General features: G+C 41.4%; 2 protein-coding genes across 2 annotated transcripts in view; both read left to right on the top strand.

Annotated features, from left to right (window-relative positions):
* LOC310776616 (uncharacterized protein) overlaps positions 1 to 20,000 on the top strand; it is a gene marked incomplete at both ends in the record, with an annotated part of 48,076 nt that overhangs the window by 22,276 nt on the left and 5,800 nt on the right. The window contains one exon of the mRNA XM_083636792.1: positions 8,395 to 8,593. Coding sequence (XP_083492918.1) covers positions 8,395 to 8,593 — 199 coding nt within the window. The remainder of the gene's footprint in view (positions 1 to 8,394; positions 8,594 to 20,000) is intronic.
* Positions 16,628 to 20,000, top strand: part of p2ry6 (pyrimidinergic receptor P2Y6) — a 26,142-nt gene continuing 22,769 nt past the window's right edge. Inside the window, exons 1-2 of the mRNA XM_083637208.1 lie at positions 16,628 to 16,702; positions 16,811 to 16,910. The gene's annotated coding sequence lies outside the window, so the exon portion shown is untranslated. The remainder of the gene's footprint in view (positions 16,703 to 16,810; positions 16,911 to 20,000) is intronic.

Below are 20,000 nucleotides of genomic sequence, written 5' to 3'. Positions count from 1 at the left end.
GTTGTTGCCAGTGAAGCAGCTTGATGAGAAAACAATGTGTCTGTTGACATCACAGCCTAAAGGTTTGACCTTGTGGCTTCTTTGTGGCAGAAGCTCAATGCTCTGGACTAGACTGTCGAATTATCCACTTTAACTTCACATCAGGCCAGACTTTATATTCTCTAAGTTAGGCTAGTTCTTATACATTGATTATTGTTGAATGCTCTCTGTCCATGCACACTGCGCACAACAGTGTTATTGTGATATTTGGCCCTTGCATCACATGATCATATTTGTAATGCATCATGTGTCATGGCTTCTATACTCTACTGTAGGCCGGTGGCTCTCAAACTGTTTTTGGCTTCAGTAGGTCCCCTTTCCCTGATTTCTGAGTACCCCCTTTACCCGACTCCAACAGTTTGCTTAGAAAACTGCAAGAGAATGATAACCCACCTTTTGAAAAAATATAACATGACAAAATAAGAAATTGTATGAAAGAGTTTCAATTAGTGCCTCCCGAGCAGATTTATTTTAACGTTTCATTTATCATTTCTTTTCATCATTTATTCTTATTATCATAATTTCTCCCCCGTTCTCTCAAGTACCCCCTGTAGTATCTCCACATAGCCCTAGGGGTACGCGTACCCCAGTTTGGGAAGCACTGCTCTCGGGGCTTTGTGATTTACTGTTTTGTTTTCCTTTCCCTCATCAGGACAATAAACTGCCAAAAATAATCACGCTGAAATAAAAGCTATAGTTCAAATCCAGCATAACAATTCAACTAGAAGCCAACTACATAATTTAATTTGTTTTACCTATCACATTTTAGGCATTTACATGTATTCATCACAAACACTGAGAACAGACGAATAATGAGAGCAAGGGAGAAAATGATTGTGGCAGTAAAATGGAACATTCTCATTCCACCTCTAAATATAATAATAATAATAATAATATTCTAAATATATTTTATATTCATGGGACAATAACAAAGCAAGTAATGCTACGGGCAGAACCGTCTTTGCTTGTGACAGAGAGCCAAGCCTTCCCGACAGCTCACAAAATCACTTTACACATCAAGTACAAAACACAAACTGCAGACTGATCGACAGCAGAGTAATAATACTGCTATTAGCTTATATGCATAGACTTATTTACCTATGATTTTTATATCGACTCTGCTGTTAAGGATACCAATGAAAAATGGAGATATGAGGTAGGTTGTGCAAGACACTAACTACGGTATATACTGTAAGTCACACTGTTTCCCCATAATTCCCCAGTCCAGTCACAACAGGTTTTCACATCCCAGGCAGTCATAATAACAGAGCCGTCGGGATGGATTGTGACCTGTAACCAGTGTTGGGCAAGTTACTTTTAAATGTAATATACTACATATTACTAATTACTTTCATTAGAAAGTAATAAGTTACTTTACAATATTACTGTCTGTGTAGAGTAACTCGTTACTTATTACACTACTTTTGCATTACTTTCACTGTAATAATAGCAGTAGCAGAATGACATCCCGAAAAATAATTTAAACCGTCTTGAAGTCAGTGTAAACAATCCAAAATTCTAAATGTTATCCTTTTCCTTTGTTATTGGCATCTATAGTGGTTATTTGCATAAAAACACAGTTTGATTGATGGACAGACTGGCACAGCGGCCTTGGCACTTTGCCATGGCTACTGTGTTTTTAGTGAAGATTCCTTTTCTGTCAGACAGGAAGTAGACTTAGACTTGTGTTGGTGTTTTCGCTGTCTGGCTGGGGCCAGAGTGTAACAAAGAGACAGACAGACAGATGTTACAGAGGGGCAGAGAGCGAGAAATAGAGACCAAAAAGTTTACTGGACAAAAAGTTAATTGCACAGAACTCTCTGAATGAGAACATTAGCCTCAGTGAAGCAGCCAAATGACCACTCAACAATGGTCATTTAATGGTAATGCCTTTTTTAAGTCTGGTCTGAGTGGGATGTAAAGGGACGATTCTAATCATTTATCTTCATTGGGAACTATGGAGACCAAAGCTAATATAAAAAGCACGACCGTAGTGCCTAGAAACACTGTAATGCCATAGTGTAGTGCCTAAAACACTGTAAATGCCACAGTGTAGTGCCTAAACAGTAAAACTGTAAATAAATGCCAATTTATAGACAATTTACATTATAAATCTAAAATACATTCTGAAAATAATAAAAATGTTATTAGAACTTTTATTGAAAACTTTTATTAGAGTTAGATTTTGAGTTGATTGGGGGGGACAGCATAGACATTGGCTGAGTTTCCCAACAAAGAAGCTTCTTAAGAGTTAAGAAGCTTCTTAAGGAGTTAAGAAGCTTCTTAACACGTTAACTGCCAGCGACGTATGCATACGTCAAAAAAAATCCAGCGCTTGACTGCCAGCGACGTATGGATACGTAAAAAAAAACGTTTTTTTTTTTTTGACGGTGGGGCGTTGATCAATCCCTTTTACGTCTCCTGTACAATTATTGGAGGTATTGAATGTGTATAATCTATTTTACCGACCCACTAAGTGTTGACAGTGCTCCCCCAGACGAGCGAAATCAAAGAAAAAGGGAGCAAAGCCATTCAAGGAAATGGCGAGGCGATTTTACAGTATTACATTCTCATGAAAATGGTTGGGGGAAAACGCTCTCGTTTTCGCACTGATTGCTGGCGATGCGGGATTGCAAATTTACATAATACATTACAGGTGGAACACACTTTGAAACACGCAGCATAAATATGACCAGAATCGCAAAAGCTTCTCTCAACCAAAACTCCCAAGAAGCGAGCGAGTCCATGCCGACTTCCTCAAACAGCAGCCTGCAGACAGGCACAGGAGAGCAGCAAAAGCACTGAGACTGTGACGGCCGCGGCAGCCAAGAAGAGGGAGGAGTTGAAGCAACTCTGCCTCTCGCTCTCTCCCTCTCTCTCTCTCTCTCTCTCTCGCTCTCTCTCTCTCCCTCCCTCCCTCTCTCTCTCTCTCTCTCTCTCTCTCCCTCTCCCCCTCTCACTAGGATTAAACCTAGTGTCTCCCTCCCGAGAGGGAGGGAGAGAGAGAGAGAGGGAGGGAGAGCGAGAGGGAGGGAGAGAGAGAGAGAGAGAGAGAGAGAGGGAGGGAGAGCGAGGGGAAGGGAGAGAGAGAGAGAGAGAGAGAGAGCGAGAGGGGGAGGGAGAGAGAGAGAGAGAGAGAGCCAAAAATGAATGGTTAAAGTGACAGCTCTATCGAATTTCACAAAAAGCCGTTTATCTCTGAATATTTTTTCTCATGCTAAAACCATGCTGTATTCAACTGATAATGCTTACATAACTACTAACTCTACAAACTAACTCTTTTAGACAGAGAAAGTACACATTCTATTAGTACTTTTGAGATATTGTATGTTCACAAACTCCAAGCAGAAAATAATCCTCGGCGCTTGTAAAATGAGCCACAATCCTCAAAAAACGGCTTGGCAGAAGCTACCTACAGCAAGAAAAAAACGGCTGGCAGTCAATGTGTTAAGGAGTTAAGAAGGCTCCAAAGAAGTGTTTCCCAAACGCCTTCTTAACAGTCGAGAAAAATAAAAAAAATAGAAGGCTCTTAAGAAGCATCTTAACTGGAGCGGCTCACTTGATGGCACTCTGAGCCCAGCAGTGGGCCACGACTCAGTGGTTGAGAAACACTGTTAACACCTAATCATGGTCATGGGATGGCTTTAGCTCAGGAGGTAGAGCGGGTCGGCCAATGACGCAAGGGTTGGCGGTTCGATCCCCGCTCCCTCCCAGCTGCTGTCGTTGTGTCCTTGGGCAAGACACTTAACCCCAAATTGCTCCCGATGGTGTGTAGGCACCCTGCGTGGCAGCCTGCCGCCATTGGTGTATGAATGGGTGAATGTAGACTATCTACTCATTGTAAAGCGCTTTGGATAAAAGCGCTATATAAATGCAGACCATTTACCATTTACCATTCATGTTAAACATTATTTATTTCAGACATGGACTGCAGTTCAAATTGCTTTATATACACAGCATACAACAAAACAGAGAAACACTACAGAATTTAAGCGACCTTGGGTTCTGTGAAAGGTGCTATATAAATCCACAACATTATAAAAGTAATCCATTCTGATTAGAGGAATATAGCCTACGGTAAAACATTTAAAACACAAGTAACCATACATACAGGGGAGATTTTCAAGTGTTCCCTAATTTTAAACACTAAAGGGTACATGAAAGAAAGGAAAAAGGGAAAAACACAAGAGGAACAGTGGACACAAGTATCTCCTTTTGCCTGACGCGGCTGGATCTGCCAGTGTTTTTTTGTCATTAAGAAGGTGTTAAGAAGGCTCCAGACCCTTCTTACAAAACCTTCTTAACGAAAGATCATCTTAGCGCTAAGAAGCTTTTGGGAAACGCAGCCTTCTTAACGGAGGATAATTGGAAGATAATTTTAGGCTAAGAAGCAATCGGGAAACGCGTTGGCTTCGTTGGCTTCTTACGGGAGCCTTAAGAAGGGTCAAAGAAGCTTCTTAGCGCTAAGAAGCTTTTGGGAAACGCATGCCTTCGTAAAGAAGCAATTGGGAAACGCGTTTGCTTCTTAAGGGGGCCTTAAGAAGGGTTGAATTAGCTTCTTAGCGCAAAGAAGCTTTTGGGAAACCCAGCCATTGACTGTATGCTGACTTGGATTTATTTGATTTCTGCTCGAACAGATTCTGCACATAACTCATTCTCTAGACCAGGGGTGGGCAATTATTTTTCCTGCGGGGCCACATGAGAAACCCAGATTGTTGCCGTGGGCCAAAAAAAAATATTGTCATGCCATATAGCCTCTAATTTCATCATGAAATTAAATCCTAGAAGGAACCTAGGGAAATCAAGCAGGCCAACTCAGGTATACCAATTAACAATATGAACTTTAGTATTTTGTTGTACGCGGACAATATTGTTTTGATTGTTGAGGAAGAGGTTAATTTACAAAAAATATATATGAGCACACAATAAATGGATACTTGCCATCAACAGTGAAACAACTCAGATTATACATTTTAGGAAAAAATGTGTACAGCAGAGTGATTATGTGTTTCAGTTTGGTTAAATGCCTTTAATGTACACTTCCTCTTATAAATATATATTTTTTAATGAAAACATGAGCGTTTCAGAAGGATTAAAAGTACTGGCAGAGTCTGCAGGAAGAGCATTAGGCTCTGTGATGAGTAAAATGAAACCATGTCCTGACCTAGGCTTATCAACTTTTTAAAAACTTTATGATTCAATGGTTGGCTCCATTTTATTTTATGTTGCAGGAGCGTGAGGTTTTGAGGATGCTCCTGACTGTAATGCTCTCCAGAGTCGAGCCATGAGGTGCTTTCTTGGAGTGCATAAATATCCTGCAAAGATGGCTATTGAAGGGCATATAGGATGGGAGTAATGTCTTGTTAAGCAAAGATGTGAAGTGGCTGGTTTGTGGAACCGCCTTGTCCAGTTGCCAGAGGATAGGGTGAGCAAAAGGATCTTTCATTGGGACAGAACACACAGTTATCCTTGGTCAAGAGAAGTGTCTGCAATATTTTCATTTTGTGATTTCATATGGGCTGGGCACCCTAAGGTGCATGACACTTAACTAAAAATATCAATCAATATAGAAAACATACTGTGGAATTATTCGTAAGCATTTATTATATTGAAAATCACTCCAAACAGCCAATTTAGGTCATCTCATTCGATTGTTTTAGCTTGATAAGTGAAAAGGTGTGGTTTGTCTTTCCTTCCCAGGCCAGGCAGATCCATCATGAGGCCTGGTTCTGCCCAGGTCTGCTCTAGAAGACAAACCCTAGAAATGAGTTTTTAACTAAATGAATGGGTTTGGCTAGCAGGTCAGGGAGGTGCATGTGTTTATATTGGCCTTTATTTGTGAGTTCACAATAGTAATAGTTTACAGACATGATGAAGCCCACTTAAGTAAAGAGTGGCTGTTCTGTCACAGCCAATCAAAACTCCACACGTGAAGAAGGGTCTGCAGCTCTGATGCATAGAAAAAAAGTAAATGATTAGGAAGTCTATATTCATCAAACATTTAGAAATACATATTTAAATAGATAAGGTGATGCTCATTATAGGCAATAGATAAGCATGGCAGTAATTCACAGCAATGTATTGTAGTAATTTCAAAGGACAAAGGATTACAAAGTCCCGCCTTCACCTCATTCAAACAAAGCCTCACAACCCCCACCTGAACCATCTCTACTACAATGGGCGGGGCATCACCTGCACTATATAAACAGCTGTTTACAGTTGTTCTGCCTCTTTAGACCGCTGCCCAGCTGTGATCACCAAAGAGACATTTTCTACAGAAATTTCAGGACAATGGACCAGGAGGACTAGGCCTCTGATCAAGGTTTCTTTGTTCTATGAGTCTACAACTACTGCGCACAAGCAAGGACAACTTTGGAAAGGCTAGAGGTATTCGAACACAGCGAAAGACTCGCCAGGTAGGCTGAATCATGGACACAATTAGATTAGGGTTATTGATTTGATTTGATTTGACGGTTACAAATTGAAATACAATGTACTAAACAAAGTACAGACACGGATCTCAAAGAATAACATCAAGGATAAAGCACAATAAAGTCAAGACTTATTTCCATTGTGGTCCTTGGTCTAAAACAGGTAGATATAAAAAACAACAACAACAATATAAACATGAAATAATTAACCGTTTTAGAAATGATCCCAAATTATCTCATGCCCAACAGTGACAGTTTAATAATTCAAGGCCGTGGGGGCCTTGGTTTATGACCCTTCTCTCTCTCTCACACACACAAACACACACACTGATCTAAACATCGCTCCACGCGGTATTCTTCTATTTAGTCTACTGTACAATTCACGCTTGAGTCGTTTTGATTCTTACTATTTGATATTAAATTAACAATAAATCTAATTCATTGATAGATGTGTTCTGCTTATATTGTCTTTCATTTATCAGAATCACGTTTATTGCCACAAAATGCAAGATTGGAATTTGTCTTAATGTAGGCTATTCATTGAAATCATCCTCTGCTATTTAAGAACTCACAAATCTTCAACCTAAGTATGATTATCTCAATACATTTTAAGCAACATACCATTCAATTTTGAACAATTTCCTGAAGAGTTTGAGACCCCAATTTGTAATTAAATTGTATATGACTGAATTAATTTAACCCTACTGTATCTACAGAGCTGTTTGGTGGGAGGACAGACATCTGGTGTAGGAGGGGAGGAGCATTGTCGAAATGAATTCTTCAGAAGAGGTGAGAAAAATATCACTGTTGTATCACTGATGTTGCAACACACACACATAGTGTCCAACTATCCTAATTATTTCTTTGTCCTCCTTTATGGAAACAGAAAGACACCAAGAGACCCAAACGCAGTCACACTGGAGAGAAGCCCTACCACTGTGACCAATGTGGGAGCAGTTTCAGTCAGTTAGGTAGCCTAAAAAAACATCAACGCATTCACACTGGAGAGAAGCCCTACCACTGTGACCAATGTGGGAGCAGTTTCACTCAGTTAGGTAGCCTAAAAACACACAAGCGCATTCACACTGGAGAGAAGCCCTACCACTGTGACCAATGTGAGAGCAGTTTCAGTCACTTATTTAGCCTAAAAACACATCAACGCATTCACACTGGAGAGAAGCCCTACCACTGTGACCAATGTGGGAGCAGTTTCAGTCAGTTAGGTAGCCTAAAAACACACAAACGCATTCACACGGGAGAGAAGCCCTACCACTGTGACCAATGTGGGAGCAGTTTCAGTCACTTATTTAGCCTAAAAACACATCAACGCATTCACACTGGAGAGAAGCCCTACCACTGTGACCAATGTGGGAGCAGTTTCAGTCAGGTAGGTGACCTAAAAACACATCAACGCATTCACACTGGAGAGAAGCCCTACCACTGTGACCAATGTGAGAGCAGTTTCAGTCAGTCAAGTCACCTAAGAACACACAAACGCATTCACACTGGAGAGAAGCCCTATCACTGTGACCAATGTGGGAGCAGTTTCAGTGACTTAGGTAGCCTAAAAACACATCAACGCATTCACACTGGAGAGAAGCCCTACCACTGTGACCAATGTGGGAGCAGTTTCACTCAGTTAGGTAGCCTAAAAACACATCAAAGCATTCACACTGGAGAGAAGCCCTACCACTGTGACCAATGTGGGAGCAGTTTCAGTGAGTTAGGTAGCCTAAAAACACATCAACGCATTCACACTGGAGAGAAGCCCTACCACTGTGACCAATGTGAGAGCAGTTTCAGTCAGTCAAGTCACCTAAGAACACACAAACGCATTCACACTGGAGAGAAGCCCTATCACTGTGACCAATGTGGGAGCAGTTTCAGTCTGTTAGCTAACCTAAAAACACATCAACGCATTCACACTGGAGAGAAGCCCTACCACTGTGACCAATGTGGGAGCAGTTTCAGTCAGTTAGGTGACCTAAAAAAACATCAACGCATTCACACTGGAGAGAAGCCCTACCACTGTGACCAATGTGGGAGCAGTTTCAGTCGGTTAGGTAACCTAAAAACACATCAACACATTCACACCGGAGAGAAGCCCTACCACTGTGACCAATGTGGGAGTAGTTTCAGTCAATCAAGTGGCCTAACAACACACAAACGCATCCACACTGGAACGGGCTACTGGTGTGACTGCTGTAAGAAGATGTTCACTTGTTCATCTCGTCTGAAGAAACACCGCTGCATCTAACCTGCTGAAGAGAGCCTCCACTGTCTGCAGGTGGAACAAGTTATCACTGTCCTCCAACCAGACGTGTAATGAATCAAAGTTCAGTAACAGCAGAGTCTGACTTTATGCTTAATTATGTTTGTTTCTCAGCCATACATCTTGGCATTGCATTGCTAGAATGTAAACAACACTGTAAAAATGTCATTACAAAGTAAATGGAGAGCTTGTGAAACTGTGATGTTATTGGTTAAGTGTCTGATTTGTGATTACTACAGCAGAATAACATGGAGCTAATCCACACATGGGCAAAATATGGCCCGCGGGCCGGATGCGGCCCGCGGGCGCCAACTGTGTGGCCCACGATGGAATTGCATTGTTTTTTTGTTTTTTTTTGTTTTTGGTTCATGTCATATTCTGGCCAATACTCCACTTCTGTTATAGCATTTCAGTCTGGAATATGGAATATCTTTCAATAATCTTTATGACTAAAAGGCTACATTGAAGTAGAAATTTAAATAACTCAAATAACTCATTGGTTTTGGATTTATTTAGCTTCAAGACTGCATTTTTGTTCGTGTGACCCTCAACACAGGCTTTGATCATCCCGGGACACTTACTGATACTTACGCTTAAATTAACCCACTCATATTCTGATTTATTTCAAGAAAAACATTTCAGCTAGTGGAAATTCTAATTGGCTGGTAACTTTTAAATCTAGCACCCATATTGGCAGGCGGTCAAAAAAGTTAATTTCAAGCCCTGAGAGCAGGTGGTGACATAGGAGTGAATGAGAAAAGGATCAAATATTGGTGGTTAAGACTGAATAATGATGTCACAACTGTTAATTTAAAATGAGTTATTCCTCTAAACCTGGCTTCAAATGCACCAAATGTTTTGCGCTGGCGCCGTTCGGCCCTCAGCAAAACCTGGTAGCGAGGACATTTTTTGTGGCCCTCTCTATCATCAAAGTTTGTGAATTAAAAACAAATCAAGGCCATAAAAGTTTGTCGAAAATAATCCTGGGTCCTTGAAAGTGAATTTAGGGTAGCTATGTATGTTCCGCTATCTGCATATGTCTCCCACCGTCTTTGTGCTGATGACATGAATAAAGATTTGTTGATGTATCATTAAGTACTTGTAAGAGTCTGTCAAAAGCCTCAACACAATTATGATCAGTGTAACTGTATCATAAATGTACCAGTTATGACCTGTTAGTGAAGCTCCTCCCATGCAGGTGAACAGGGGTTAATGTATGGTAACTGTACTGTACATGGTAACACGCATACATGTGTTACATATCATTGTAGAGCTTCCTCATCTGTTGTGTGTGTGTGTCTATGTGTATATATATATATATCTATATATATATATATATATATATATATATACTGTATATATATATAAAGAGAGAGAGAGAGAGATAGATAGATAGATAGATAGATAGATAGATAGATAGATAGATAGATAGATAGATAGATAGATAGATAGATATGCTGTAGATAGATAGCTCAGTCTGGGTCTCCTGCACGGGTACAGCGTGAAATGGAGAGAGTGGTAAGCGAGACTAGTCCAGACCTGAGTCGCGAAGTTTACTTGTTTGTAAACAAGTAAACAGACTTGAGAATGTATTCTAGTACTTACTCAGAACTCCACTGTCTAAATTAGATTGCTTCAGTAGAGCCTTAACAATAACAGTTTTCAAAGCATCTGGGAATACTCCAGTCTCCAGGGATGTGTTTGTGATTTTCATGGCAGAGTTAGAGAAACTGCTCAAAGTAATGTAGCAGTGGGATGAAGATGACAGGTGGACTTGCTCTGAGCTACGGTCTCACACAAAGCTCATGAAACTCATATTCTCTGTTTCACTCATTCTCTCTCTCAAACTGTTTGAATCGGCTTGTGGATCTTTCTGCCCCTTTCTATTTCACTCATCTTCTCTTCCTTATTCTCTGTCCCTCTTTCTGTCCGTCACGCACACATGCACACACTAATCTCAGTCCTCAGAGCCCACCTGCACCAATGCCAGAATGATGACTGGTTTATAGACACTGAGGCTCCACCAAGACATGTTATATCACACTCACAGGGGGATGGATGAGGAGCATAAGGTTGTGGGAAACAGTCTATCTCTCCAGAGCAAATGAGCAAAAGAAGAAAGGGTCTCATGATAAGAAAGTGTCAGAGTGTAGCGAGAGTGAGATGTAATGAGTGTGTCAGAGTGAGATGTAATGAGTGTGTCAGAGTGAGATGTAATGAGTGTGTCAGAGTGTAGTGAGAGTGAGATGTAATGAGTGTGTCAGGGTGTAGTGAGAGTGAGATGTAATGAGTGTGTCAGAGTGTAGCGAGAGTGAGATGTAATGAGTGTGTCAGGGTGTAGTGAGAGTGAGATATAATGAGTGTGTCAGGGTGTAGCGAGAGTGAGATGTAATGAGTGTGTCAGGGTGTAGTGAGAGTGAGATGTAATGAGTGTGTCAGAGTGTAGCGAGAGTGAGATGTAATGAGTGTGTCAGGGTGTAGTGAGAGTGAGATATAATGAGTGTGTCAGGGTGTAGCGAGAGTGAGATGTAATGAGTGTGTCAGAGTGAGATGTAATGAGTGTGTCAGAGTGAGATGTAATGAGTGTGTCAGAGTGTAGTGAGAGTGAGATGTAATGAGTGTGTCAGAGTGTAGTGAGAGTGAGATGTAATGAGTGTGTCAGAGTGTAGTGAGAGTGAGATGTAATGAGTGTGTCAGAGTGTAGTGAGAGTGAGATATAATGAGTGTTAATGAGTGTTAATGAGCACATTGTTCCTATAGGCTCATTACTGACTAATGACTTGATTTGCCATGTTCCTTCCTCCCCTGATCTCCAGCAGGCCATCCTGGAAACACATGGCCTCTCAACACCACATCCTCCACCAGTCCACTCCTTGGTTGCTACTACTACGTCATTTCGGCCTCTAATTTTGTTACACCTGTGTGCACTTCTACACCTCCATCGTAGAGTCCATCCTCACCTCCTCCATCACCGTCTGGTATGCTGCTGCCACTCTCAAGGACATAAACAGACTGCAGCGCATCATCTGCTGTGCTGAGAAGATAATCGGATGCAACCTGCCATCGCTCCAGGACCTGCACGCAGCCAGGACACTGAAGCGGTCTCGCAAGATCATGGCCGACCCCTCCCACCCTGGCCACAAACTCTTCAAGTCACTCCCCCACGGCAAAAGACTGAGGTCTGCCAAGACCAGAACCACTCGCCACAAGAACAACTTCTTCCCAACCACCATCAACCTCACCAACAAGGCCCAGAACCCCTTTCCACGAAGGACCTCACCAACACGCCCCACAAACCTCGCTACCTCCTCCGGAACTCAGCTGCTGATGTTCAGTAAACTCATGCTCTGTAAATTAATGTAAATGTAATGCCTATTTAAAGCCTATTTAACTCTGACTGTAAATTTAATGTAAATTCAATGCCAACTCATATTTAACTCGGACTGTAAATTCATGTAAATTCACTGCCTATTTAAAGCCTATTTAACTCTGACTGTAAATTTATTGTAAATTCAATGCCAACTCATATTTAACTCGGACTGTAAATTAATGTAAATTCACTGCCTATTTAAAGCCTATATTTAACTCTGACTGTACATTTCATGTAAATTCATGATGAGGTCATCTGTGACATCAGAGGGGTGGGGGGGGTAAATCGATTCCCCCCGTTCTTATTTTTTTGTTTGTGCTCCAACTGAAATGTTTTATGGGCACTCACGATTCAGTACGTCACAGGTTGGCTCAGTTCCAGCCTTAAAACTTGTTATTTTTCAAAATGTCTATGGAGAAATGAATGGGGAACTCTCTTCCGGGGCAAGAAATGCCACGTGACTGTTCAGCTCTAAAAGGCGCGTTTAGCCGAACAGGTTATCTCAAACACAGTAAATCTCTTAGATTCTCCCATATTGAACCCCGACTGTGTTTTAATTATTTCTTACATTCCCAGAACATGTGAATATGGCTACCTGTCTGTTTGACATCAAGATCAGATATGTAATTTATCCTATGGAGACTGTCTGGTGTAAAATAGGTTGCGTGGATAATGTACTGCAGAAGCTGTTATATCAGAAACGTTAGTATAGTGCCTTCTCACATGGTGATTCTCATTCGTAGTGTTCAAAAGTACACAGTCCAGGTCTTGCTCCCATTTGAAAATTCTATTAGGCCAATATGTGAAGGACAAGATGCCTCTGGGGTGTTTGACACCTTGTATTGTGAATTGGGAGGGGGCTTTAGGGGAGTGAAATGACCTCCCTGAAGTGTACTTTTGAGACCAATGTTATGGGTATTATTGATATTTGCAGAAAGGAACTGATTATCCCGGTGGGTGTTGGAGGGTGATGTATTTTTAAGCGGTGCAACGGCTTCTATAAATGTGTGTAGGAGCACGAGATGTTACTCCCCGAGGTTTGTGTGTTTCGTGTATGTGTGCGGGGGATTGTTGTGCAAGAATTCCAAGATTTGGATCTGGATTTGGGTCTGGATCAAGGCGACAAGGAAGAGGGTGTGTGTGTGTGAAGTGATGTCTGGTGATTTGTGTCTTGTTTATTAGTTTGTTAGCCTGTTAGCTTTTATTCTGGATTAAGCTTCTAAATGTGTTTTTCTTCAGATAGGGATAGTAACATCTTGTCCTGTGTATTAATTAATAATAAAACTGGAATTGATGTCACGCAATTGCTTGACTGTGATGTCATCAGGCAGTTGTGATATCATCAGTGATGTCACTCGAGCAATTAGTCTTCTCTTTTTTATTAGTTATTACAAAATTGGTTAAGTGGTGTCTGTGTGGCGGTGTCCGTCACGATTTATGACAGAAATGATGTCACTCAACTGAAAATGATGTTGCACAATTGCTCAACTGTGATGTCATGGCGAGATCTGTGTTGGCGAGATTTGGAGGTCGGTGTCCGCCGCTATATTGAAGGGCAGTCAAGACTTTGTGACGGAAGTGATGTCACTCGGGGCAAGTTGTGTGTGTGAGTGTTGAATGCATTTGCAATTGCTGCCACTGTGATCTTATTATCTTATACAGGAGTTGTGATGTCATCAGTGATGTCACTTGAGCAACTGAGATCTTGTGATCTTATCTAATCTAATAATAATAATTAATATATCAAATTAAGTGGGTTCCGCATCCTATCTGTCAGTCACGATTTTTTAAAGCAGTGCAGCCGCTTCTATCACGTGTGTGTCTGTTTGTAGCACGAGGTGTCCGTTGGTAGCACGAGGTTTCTGTAGCATATGAACTGCACCGTTTACTTCAGCACCTGGTTGTGGTGTTTTTTGTATGAGTCTCGTATTTCAGCAAAGAACTGATCATGCATATCGGCAGCACGTAGGCGGCATGGTGGCTCAGTGGTTAGTGCTGTTGCCTCAGTAAGAAGGTCCCGGGTTTGAACACCGGTCCGTCCCAGGTCCTTTCTGTGTGGAGTTTGCATGTTCTCCCCGTGTTTGTGTGGGTTTTCTCCGGGTGCTCCGGTTTCCTCCCACCTTCAAAGACATGTATGTTAGGGTTAAGACTCCTGTCAGTGCCCCTGACCAAGGCAATGGCAAAAAGAACTGGAGTTGGTCCCCGGGCGCTGCACTGCGGCTGCCCACTGCTCCTAGTTCTAGGAAGGTTCCTAGTAGAGGATGGGTGAAATGCAGAGGATGAATTTCCCCATGGGGATAAATAAAGGATAACTTAACTTAACTTAACTTAACTTAACTTAACTGGCTTTTCTCCAGGCACTCATTCCTGAACTCTTTGACACTTAAAGGATTCGTCTTCAAAAAGCACACCCCATATCTACATATGCACACACACGCGCACGCGCACGCACACACACACACACACACACACACACACACACACACACACACACATGCATGCGCATGCACGCACAAACATTCATACATTAATGCGAGAACATCAGCAAGTGGGCAACAATACACAACAGTTCAGCACGATGTGTAGAGCGATGCTACACACGGCTACGGTCATCATTTATTCCCTTGCTAATAGACAATACAGATCCAATCCATGCCAAGGCTTTTGGTCTTCTACGCTTCATCTTTGAGTGAACAGGAGGGTCCAGACCATATGTTGCACAGTGCACACTGATTGATTCTGCAGGCCTTGGGTTTGATGAATGGATGGCTCTCTGATGGCTGACAGCTGCATGGACTCCTTCCCAAATCAATGATTCAAAACACAAAATGTCAGTGATAAAATACAGAGGGCGTGCCTCCAGAGCAGAATCCAAGCAATTCTGTCTATTTTTAATCAATACCATCTGACAAGTCTGTTGATAATAAATGAATCGGCTATGAAGGATAGAGATAGGCCTACTCAGTCATTGTGAATGGCACGGCTAACACAAAGGGTGTGTCGTGTGTGAGAAGCAGCAAAAGCAGAGAGGAGGCCAATACAGAAAGAATACATGCGGAAGTGATTCACTAAAAAGAGATGATAACAGACTACATTTTTTTTCTGGTTGTCTAACAGTTTGAGAGCAGTTTGGAATTGCTATCAGCATGGGAAAACATCAACAAAGGACTAACCAGTTTCCTCCAGTCTTGGGTCAGGACACAAACTCACAAATCTACTTCTTTTGTCAGTTTTCAGTTTTAATTGCCACACATCCTTTTGAAATGAAAATATTTAACTTGGCCAGACTGAGGACCAAGAGGACACAAACTCAGCTCTCTTTGACTTAAAGGTTTGTTTCTTTTTTTAATGTTTTGTCCCCCCAAGTAAATAGCCTACTGTTTGGCCTAGAGTGCTATAATTAAAGGGCACGTCTTCTTTTAATGTGATTTATCAGATGTCACTGCTTTTGGTATGTAAAAAATAATAATATACACTGAAATCAATGGTTACGCTAATTAGAGGTCACAATTAGGCCACTCGCCACTGGTTCAATTTCGAAACTTGGATGGATGATGTGTCCTGTTTAGTGATTGGTCCCAAGGGTTGCCTGCATCATCGCGAGGGACATTTACTTGTTTGTTTGTTTGTTTTTCTGGTTCACCACAGCTGTGATAAGATTCCAAGCCACTTAAAATTCACACGCACATCATCCAACACTCACTTTGTGGGTGTTATGGAGAGCAATTTGTGCTTCATGATGTGAAAAGGAGTCAAGAATTGAAGCAAGTTTGTTAAACCCACTAAATCTTGGGTCGTATATCATTATACAGCCAACAATATAAATATCATTGGCTGGCTAATGTATTCTGTTTATAACCACAGACCACAAACCGGATGCTGAATAGGACACAGCAGTAAGGGCTATTGACGTATCAAATAGGAGTGCTATAAACTTATAGTAGCACTCATAAAGTCATATAAAACACCAACAATAATTATACACCTCTATCAGATGTTCCTCTGAGTCTTTTTAATGTCAAGGATCTGCAAACAGATGATTAGACCACACAGACCCCCGTTTCAAGATGTTATTGCTGTAGCCTATTTACAGTAATAGAGTAGAGTAGACCTTTTAAAGCTGGAGAGATAGCAGTGACCTCTAGTGGGCCCCGGAACCCAGTTTGGGAACCAATGATTTTCTCTGGTGTGTGGGCAAGAGACGCGTGCACGGTTACGTTCGTGCGCACGCCCGTGTCTTGCCATGCATGTGTCCAGAGAGAGAGCGAGAGGGAGAGAGAGAGAGATAGAGAGACTGAGAGAGAGAGAGAGAGAGAGAGAGAGGGGGAAAGAGAGGGAAGAGGGAGAGAGAGAGAGAGAGAGAGAGAGAGAGAGAGAGAGAGAGAGAGTGAGTGAGAGACAGAGAGAGAGGGAGAGTGAGAGGGGGAGAGAGAGGGAGTGAGAGACAGAGAGAGAGGGAGAGGGAGAGAGAGAGAGAGAGAGAGAGAGAGAGAGAGAGAGAGAGAGAGAGAGAGAGAGCGCGCAGTGCACTTCACAGAAGGTGCGGGAGAGATAAACGACGATTAAACGTCTCGAAGCCTCTTGTGCAAGGTGCGTATGACAAAACGACTGCAAGTATGTCGAAAGTTATTTATTTTTTGACGTGGTTTTTACTTCTATCTGGTCTATTTATTTCACTTTTCTTCGCTGTTGTTGCAGAGAGAGAGAGAGGAGACGAGGAGAGCAGACACGCACCTACTTGCCATGGCAGACTCGCCAACTTGTTGATACGCCAGATTCTTTGTTAGCATCATTCAAGGTAAGTGCTTGTTTCAGGTTCCATGCTTGCTAACTAACGCAACGTTACTTCATTAACTATGAGAGCTCACTGTGTGTCAAGTCAAGTGAAACCCCGAAGGAATGTAAAATACCACGTTGCTGGTTCTAGCGTGTCTGTGCTGCCTGATAGCGAGCTTGTTTTGCTGTCATATTTTCTACTGCAACCTTCTGAAAAGTATTATATGGTTAGGTCTACCATAGGTCATATAGTCATGGGTAGATAGCCTATAATTTAACTTGGATCGATTTGGCTGTTTTCTACTGGATATTGTTTGAATGCCGCAGACATGTGATCAGGTGTTTCTGTAGGCTACAGACAGTCGGCTCTTTCTAAAATGATGAAACAGCCCCACTGTGAGCCGACCCAAAGCTGGCAAAGCCTCTTGTCTGTGTCGTGGTGGAGCCTGGAGGAGGATTGATGTCTGTGTTTACCGGTCTGGACCATGGTCTGGTCTGGAGTCCAGACGACTCGAATGAAGGAGGATGTCCGCTTTATTATTATGAAGTTATTAAACTGTCATTGAGCTGTTGATAAGAGACCGGCTGGGCTGTGATAACAGCCTTCAGCCCCCTCCCCCTCCTCATTGTTTTGATCAAATAGATTTTCAGCTGCAGGAAGAATGAACTGTAGTCTTTATGGCTGATATGATGAGTTTAATGCAGGTCTCTGCTTTAAAGTAAGAATAAAGCAACAACAAAAACCTTCTGAAAAATAGCCACATCCTTTAAATGATCCTGGGAACTGCCACGTTTCCCACAAAGTTGGTATAGCCTCATATAGCCTCATATAGGCTCATATATGTTGTTGCCAGTGAAGCAGCTTGATGAGAAAACAATGTCTGTTGACATCACAGCCTAAAGGTTTGACCTTGTGGCTTCTTTGTGGCAGAGGCTCAATGATCTGGACTAGACTGTCGAATTAACCACTTTAACTTCACATCAGGCCAGACATTATATTCTCTAGGTTAGGCTAGTTCTTATACATTGATTATTGTTGAATGCTCTCCGTCCATGCACACTGCGCACAACAGTGTTATTGTGATATTTGGCCCTTGCATCACATGATCATATGTGTAATGCATCATGTGTCATGGCTTCTATACTCTACTGTAGGCCAGTGGTTCTCTAACTGTTTTTGGCTTCAGTAGGTCCCCTTTCCCTGATTTCTGAGTACCCCCTTTACCCGACTCCAACAGTTTGCTTAGAAAACTGCAAGAGAATGATAACCCACCTTTTGAAAAAATATAACATGACAAAATAAGAAATTGTATGAAAGAGTTTCAATTAGTGCCTCCCGAGCAGATTTATTTTAACGTTTCATTTATCATTTCTTTTCATCATTTATTCTTATTATCATAATTTCTCCCCCGTTCTCTCAAGTACCCCCTGTAGTATCTCCACATACCCCCTAGGGGTACGCGTACCCCAGTTTGGGAAGCACTGCTCTCGGGGCTTTGTGATTTACTGTTTTGTTTTCCTTTCCCTCCTCGGGACAATAAACTGCCAAAAATAATCACGCTGAAATAAAAGCTATAGTTCAAATCCAGCATAATAATTCAACTAGAAGCCAACTACATCATTTAATTTGTTTTACCTATCACATTTTAGGCATTTACATGTATTCATCACAAACACTGAGAACAGACGAATAATGAGAGCAAGGGAGAAAATGATTGTGGCAGTAAAATGGAACATTCTCATTCCACCTCTAAATATTATAATAATAATAATATTCTAAATACGTTATATTTTATATTAATGGGACAATAACAAAGCAGGTAATGCTACGGGCAGGACCGTCTTTGCTTGTGACAGAGAGCCAAGCCTTCCCAACAGCTCACATAATCACTTTACACATCAAGTACAAAACACAAACTGCAGACTGATCGACAGCAGAGTAAAACAATGCTGCTATTAGCTTATATGCATAGACTTATTTACCTATGATTTTTATATCAACTCTGCTGTTAAGGATACCAATGAAAAATGGAGATATGAGGTAGGTTGTGCAAGACACTAACTACGGTATATACTGTAAGTCACACTGTTTCCCCATAATTCCCCAGTCCAGTCACAACAGGTTTTCACATCCCAGGCAGTCATACTAACAGAGAGCTGGATTGTGACCTGTAACAGTGTTGGGCTAGTTACTTTCAAAATGTAATATACTACATACAGTATTACTAGTTACTTTCATTTGAAAGTAATAAGTTACTTTACAATATTACTGTCTGTGTACGTAGAGTAACTCATTACTTATTTTACTTTTGCATCACTTTCACTGTAATAACAGCAGTAGCAGAATGACATTGCCGCCCCGGAACATCCCGAAAAATAATTTCAACCGTCTTGAAGTCAGTGTAAACAATCCAAAATTCGAAATGTTATCCTTTTCCTTTGTTATTGTCATCTATAGGGGTTATTTGCATAAAAACACACAGTTTGATTAGGAAATGATTTAAATATGTGCTTTGATTTAAAAAAAAATTACTTGAGTTACTTGACAAAGTAATATAATATTACTGAAATCCTATAAGTAATAAGTTATATTACAAAGTTACTGCTAAAAGTAATATATTACATGTAATATTTTACTTTTGTAATGAGTTACCCCCAACACTGCCTGTAACAGACTGGCACAGCGGCCTTGGCACTTTGCCATGGCTACTGTGTTTTTAGTGAAGATTCCTTTTCTGTCAGACAGGAACTAGACTTAGACTTGTGTTGGTGTTTTCGCTGTCTGGCTGGGGCCAGAGTGTAACAAAGAGACAGACAGACAGATGTTACAGAGGGGCAGAGAGCGAGAAATAGAGACCAAAAAGTTTACTGGACAAAAAGTTAATTGCACAGAACTCTCTGAATGAGAACATTAGCCTCAGTGAAGCAGCCAAATGACCACTCAACAATGGTCATTTAATGGTAATGCCTTTTTTAAGTCTGGTCTGAGTGGGATGTAAAGGGACGATTCTAATCATTTATCTTCATTGGGATGGAGACCAAAGCTAATATAAAAAGCACGACCGTAGTGCCTAGAAACACTGTAATGCCATAGTGTAGTGCCTAAAACACT

The sequence above is a fragment of the Poromitra crassiceps genome, assembly GCF_964638095.1.
Source record: "Poromitra crassiceps genome assembly, chromosome: 5".
Taxonomy (NCBI): domain Eukaryota; kingdom Metazoa; phylum Chordata; class Actinopteri; order Beryciformes; family Melamphaidae; genus Poromitra; species Poromitra crassiceps.
This window is presented reverse-complemented; position numbering and strand designations above follow the sequence as displayed.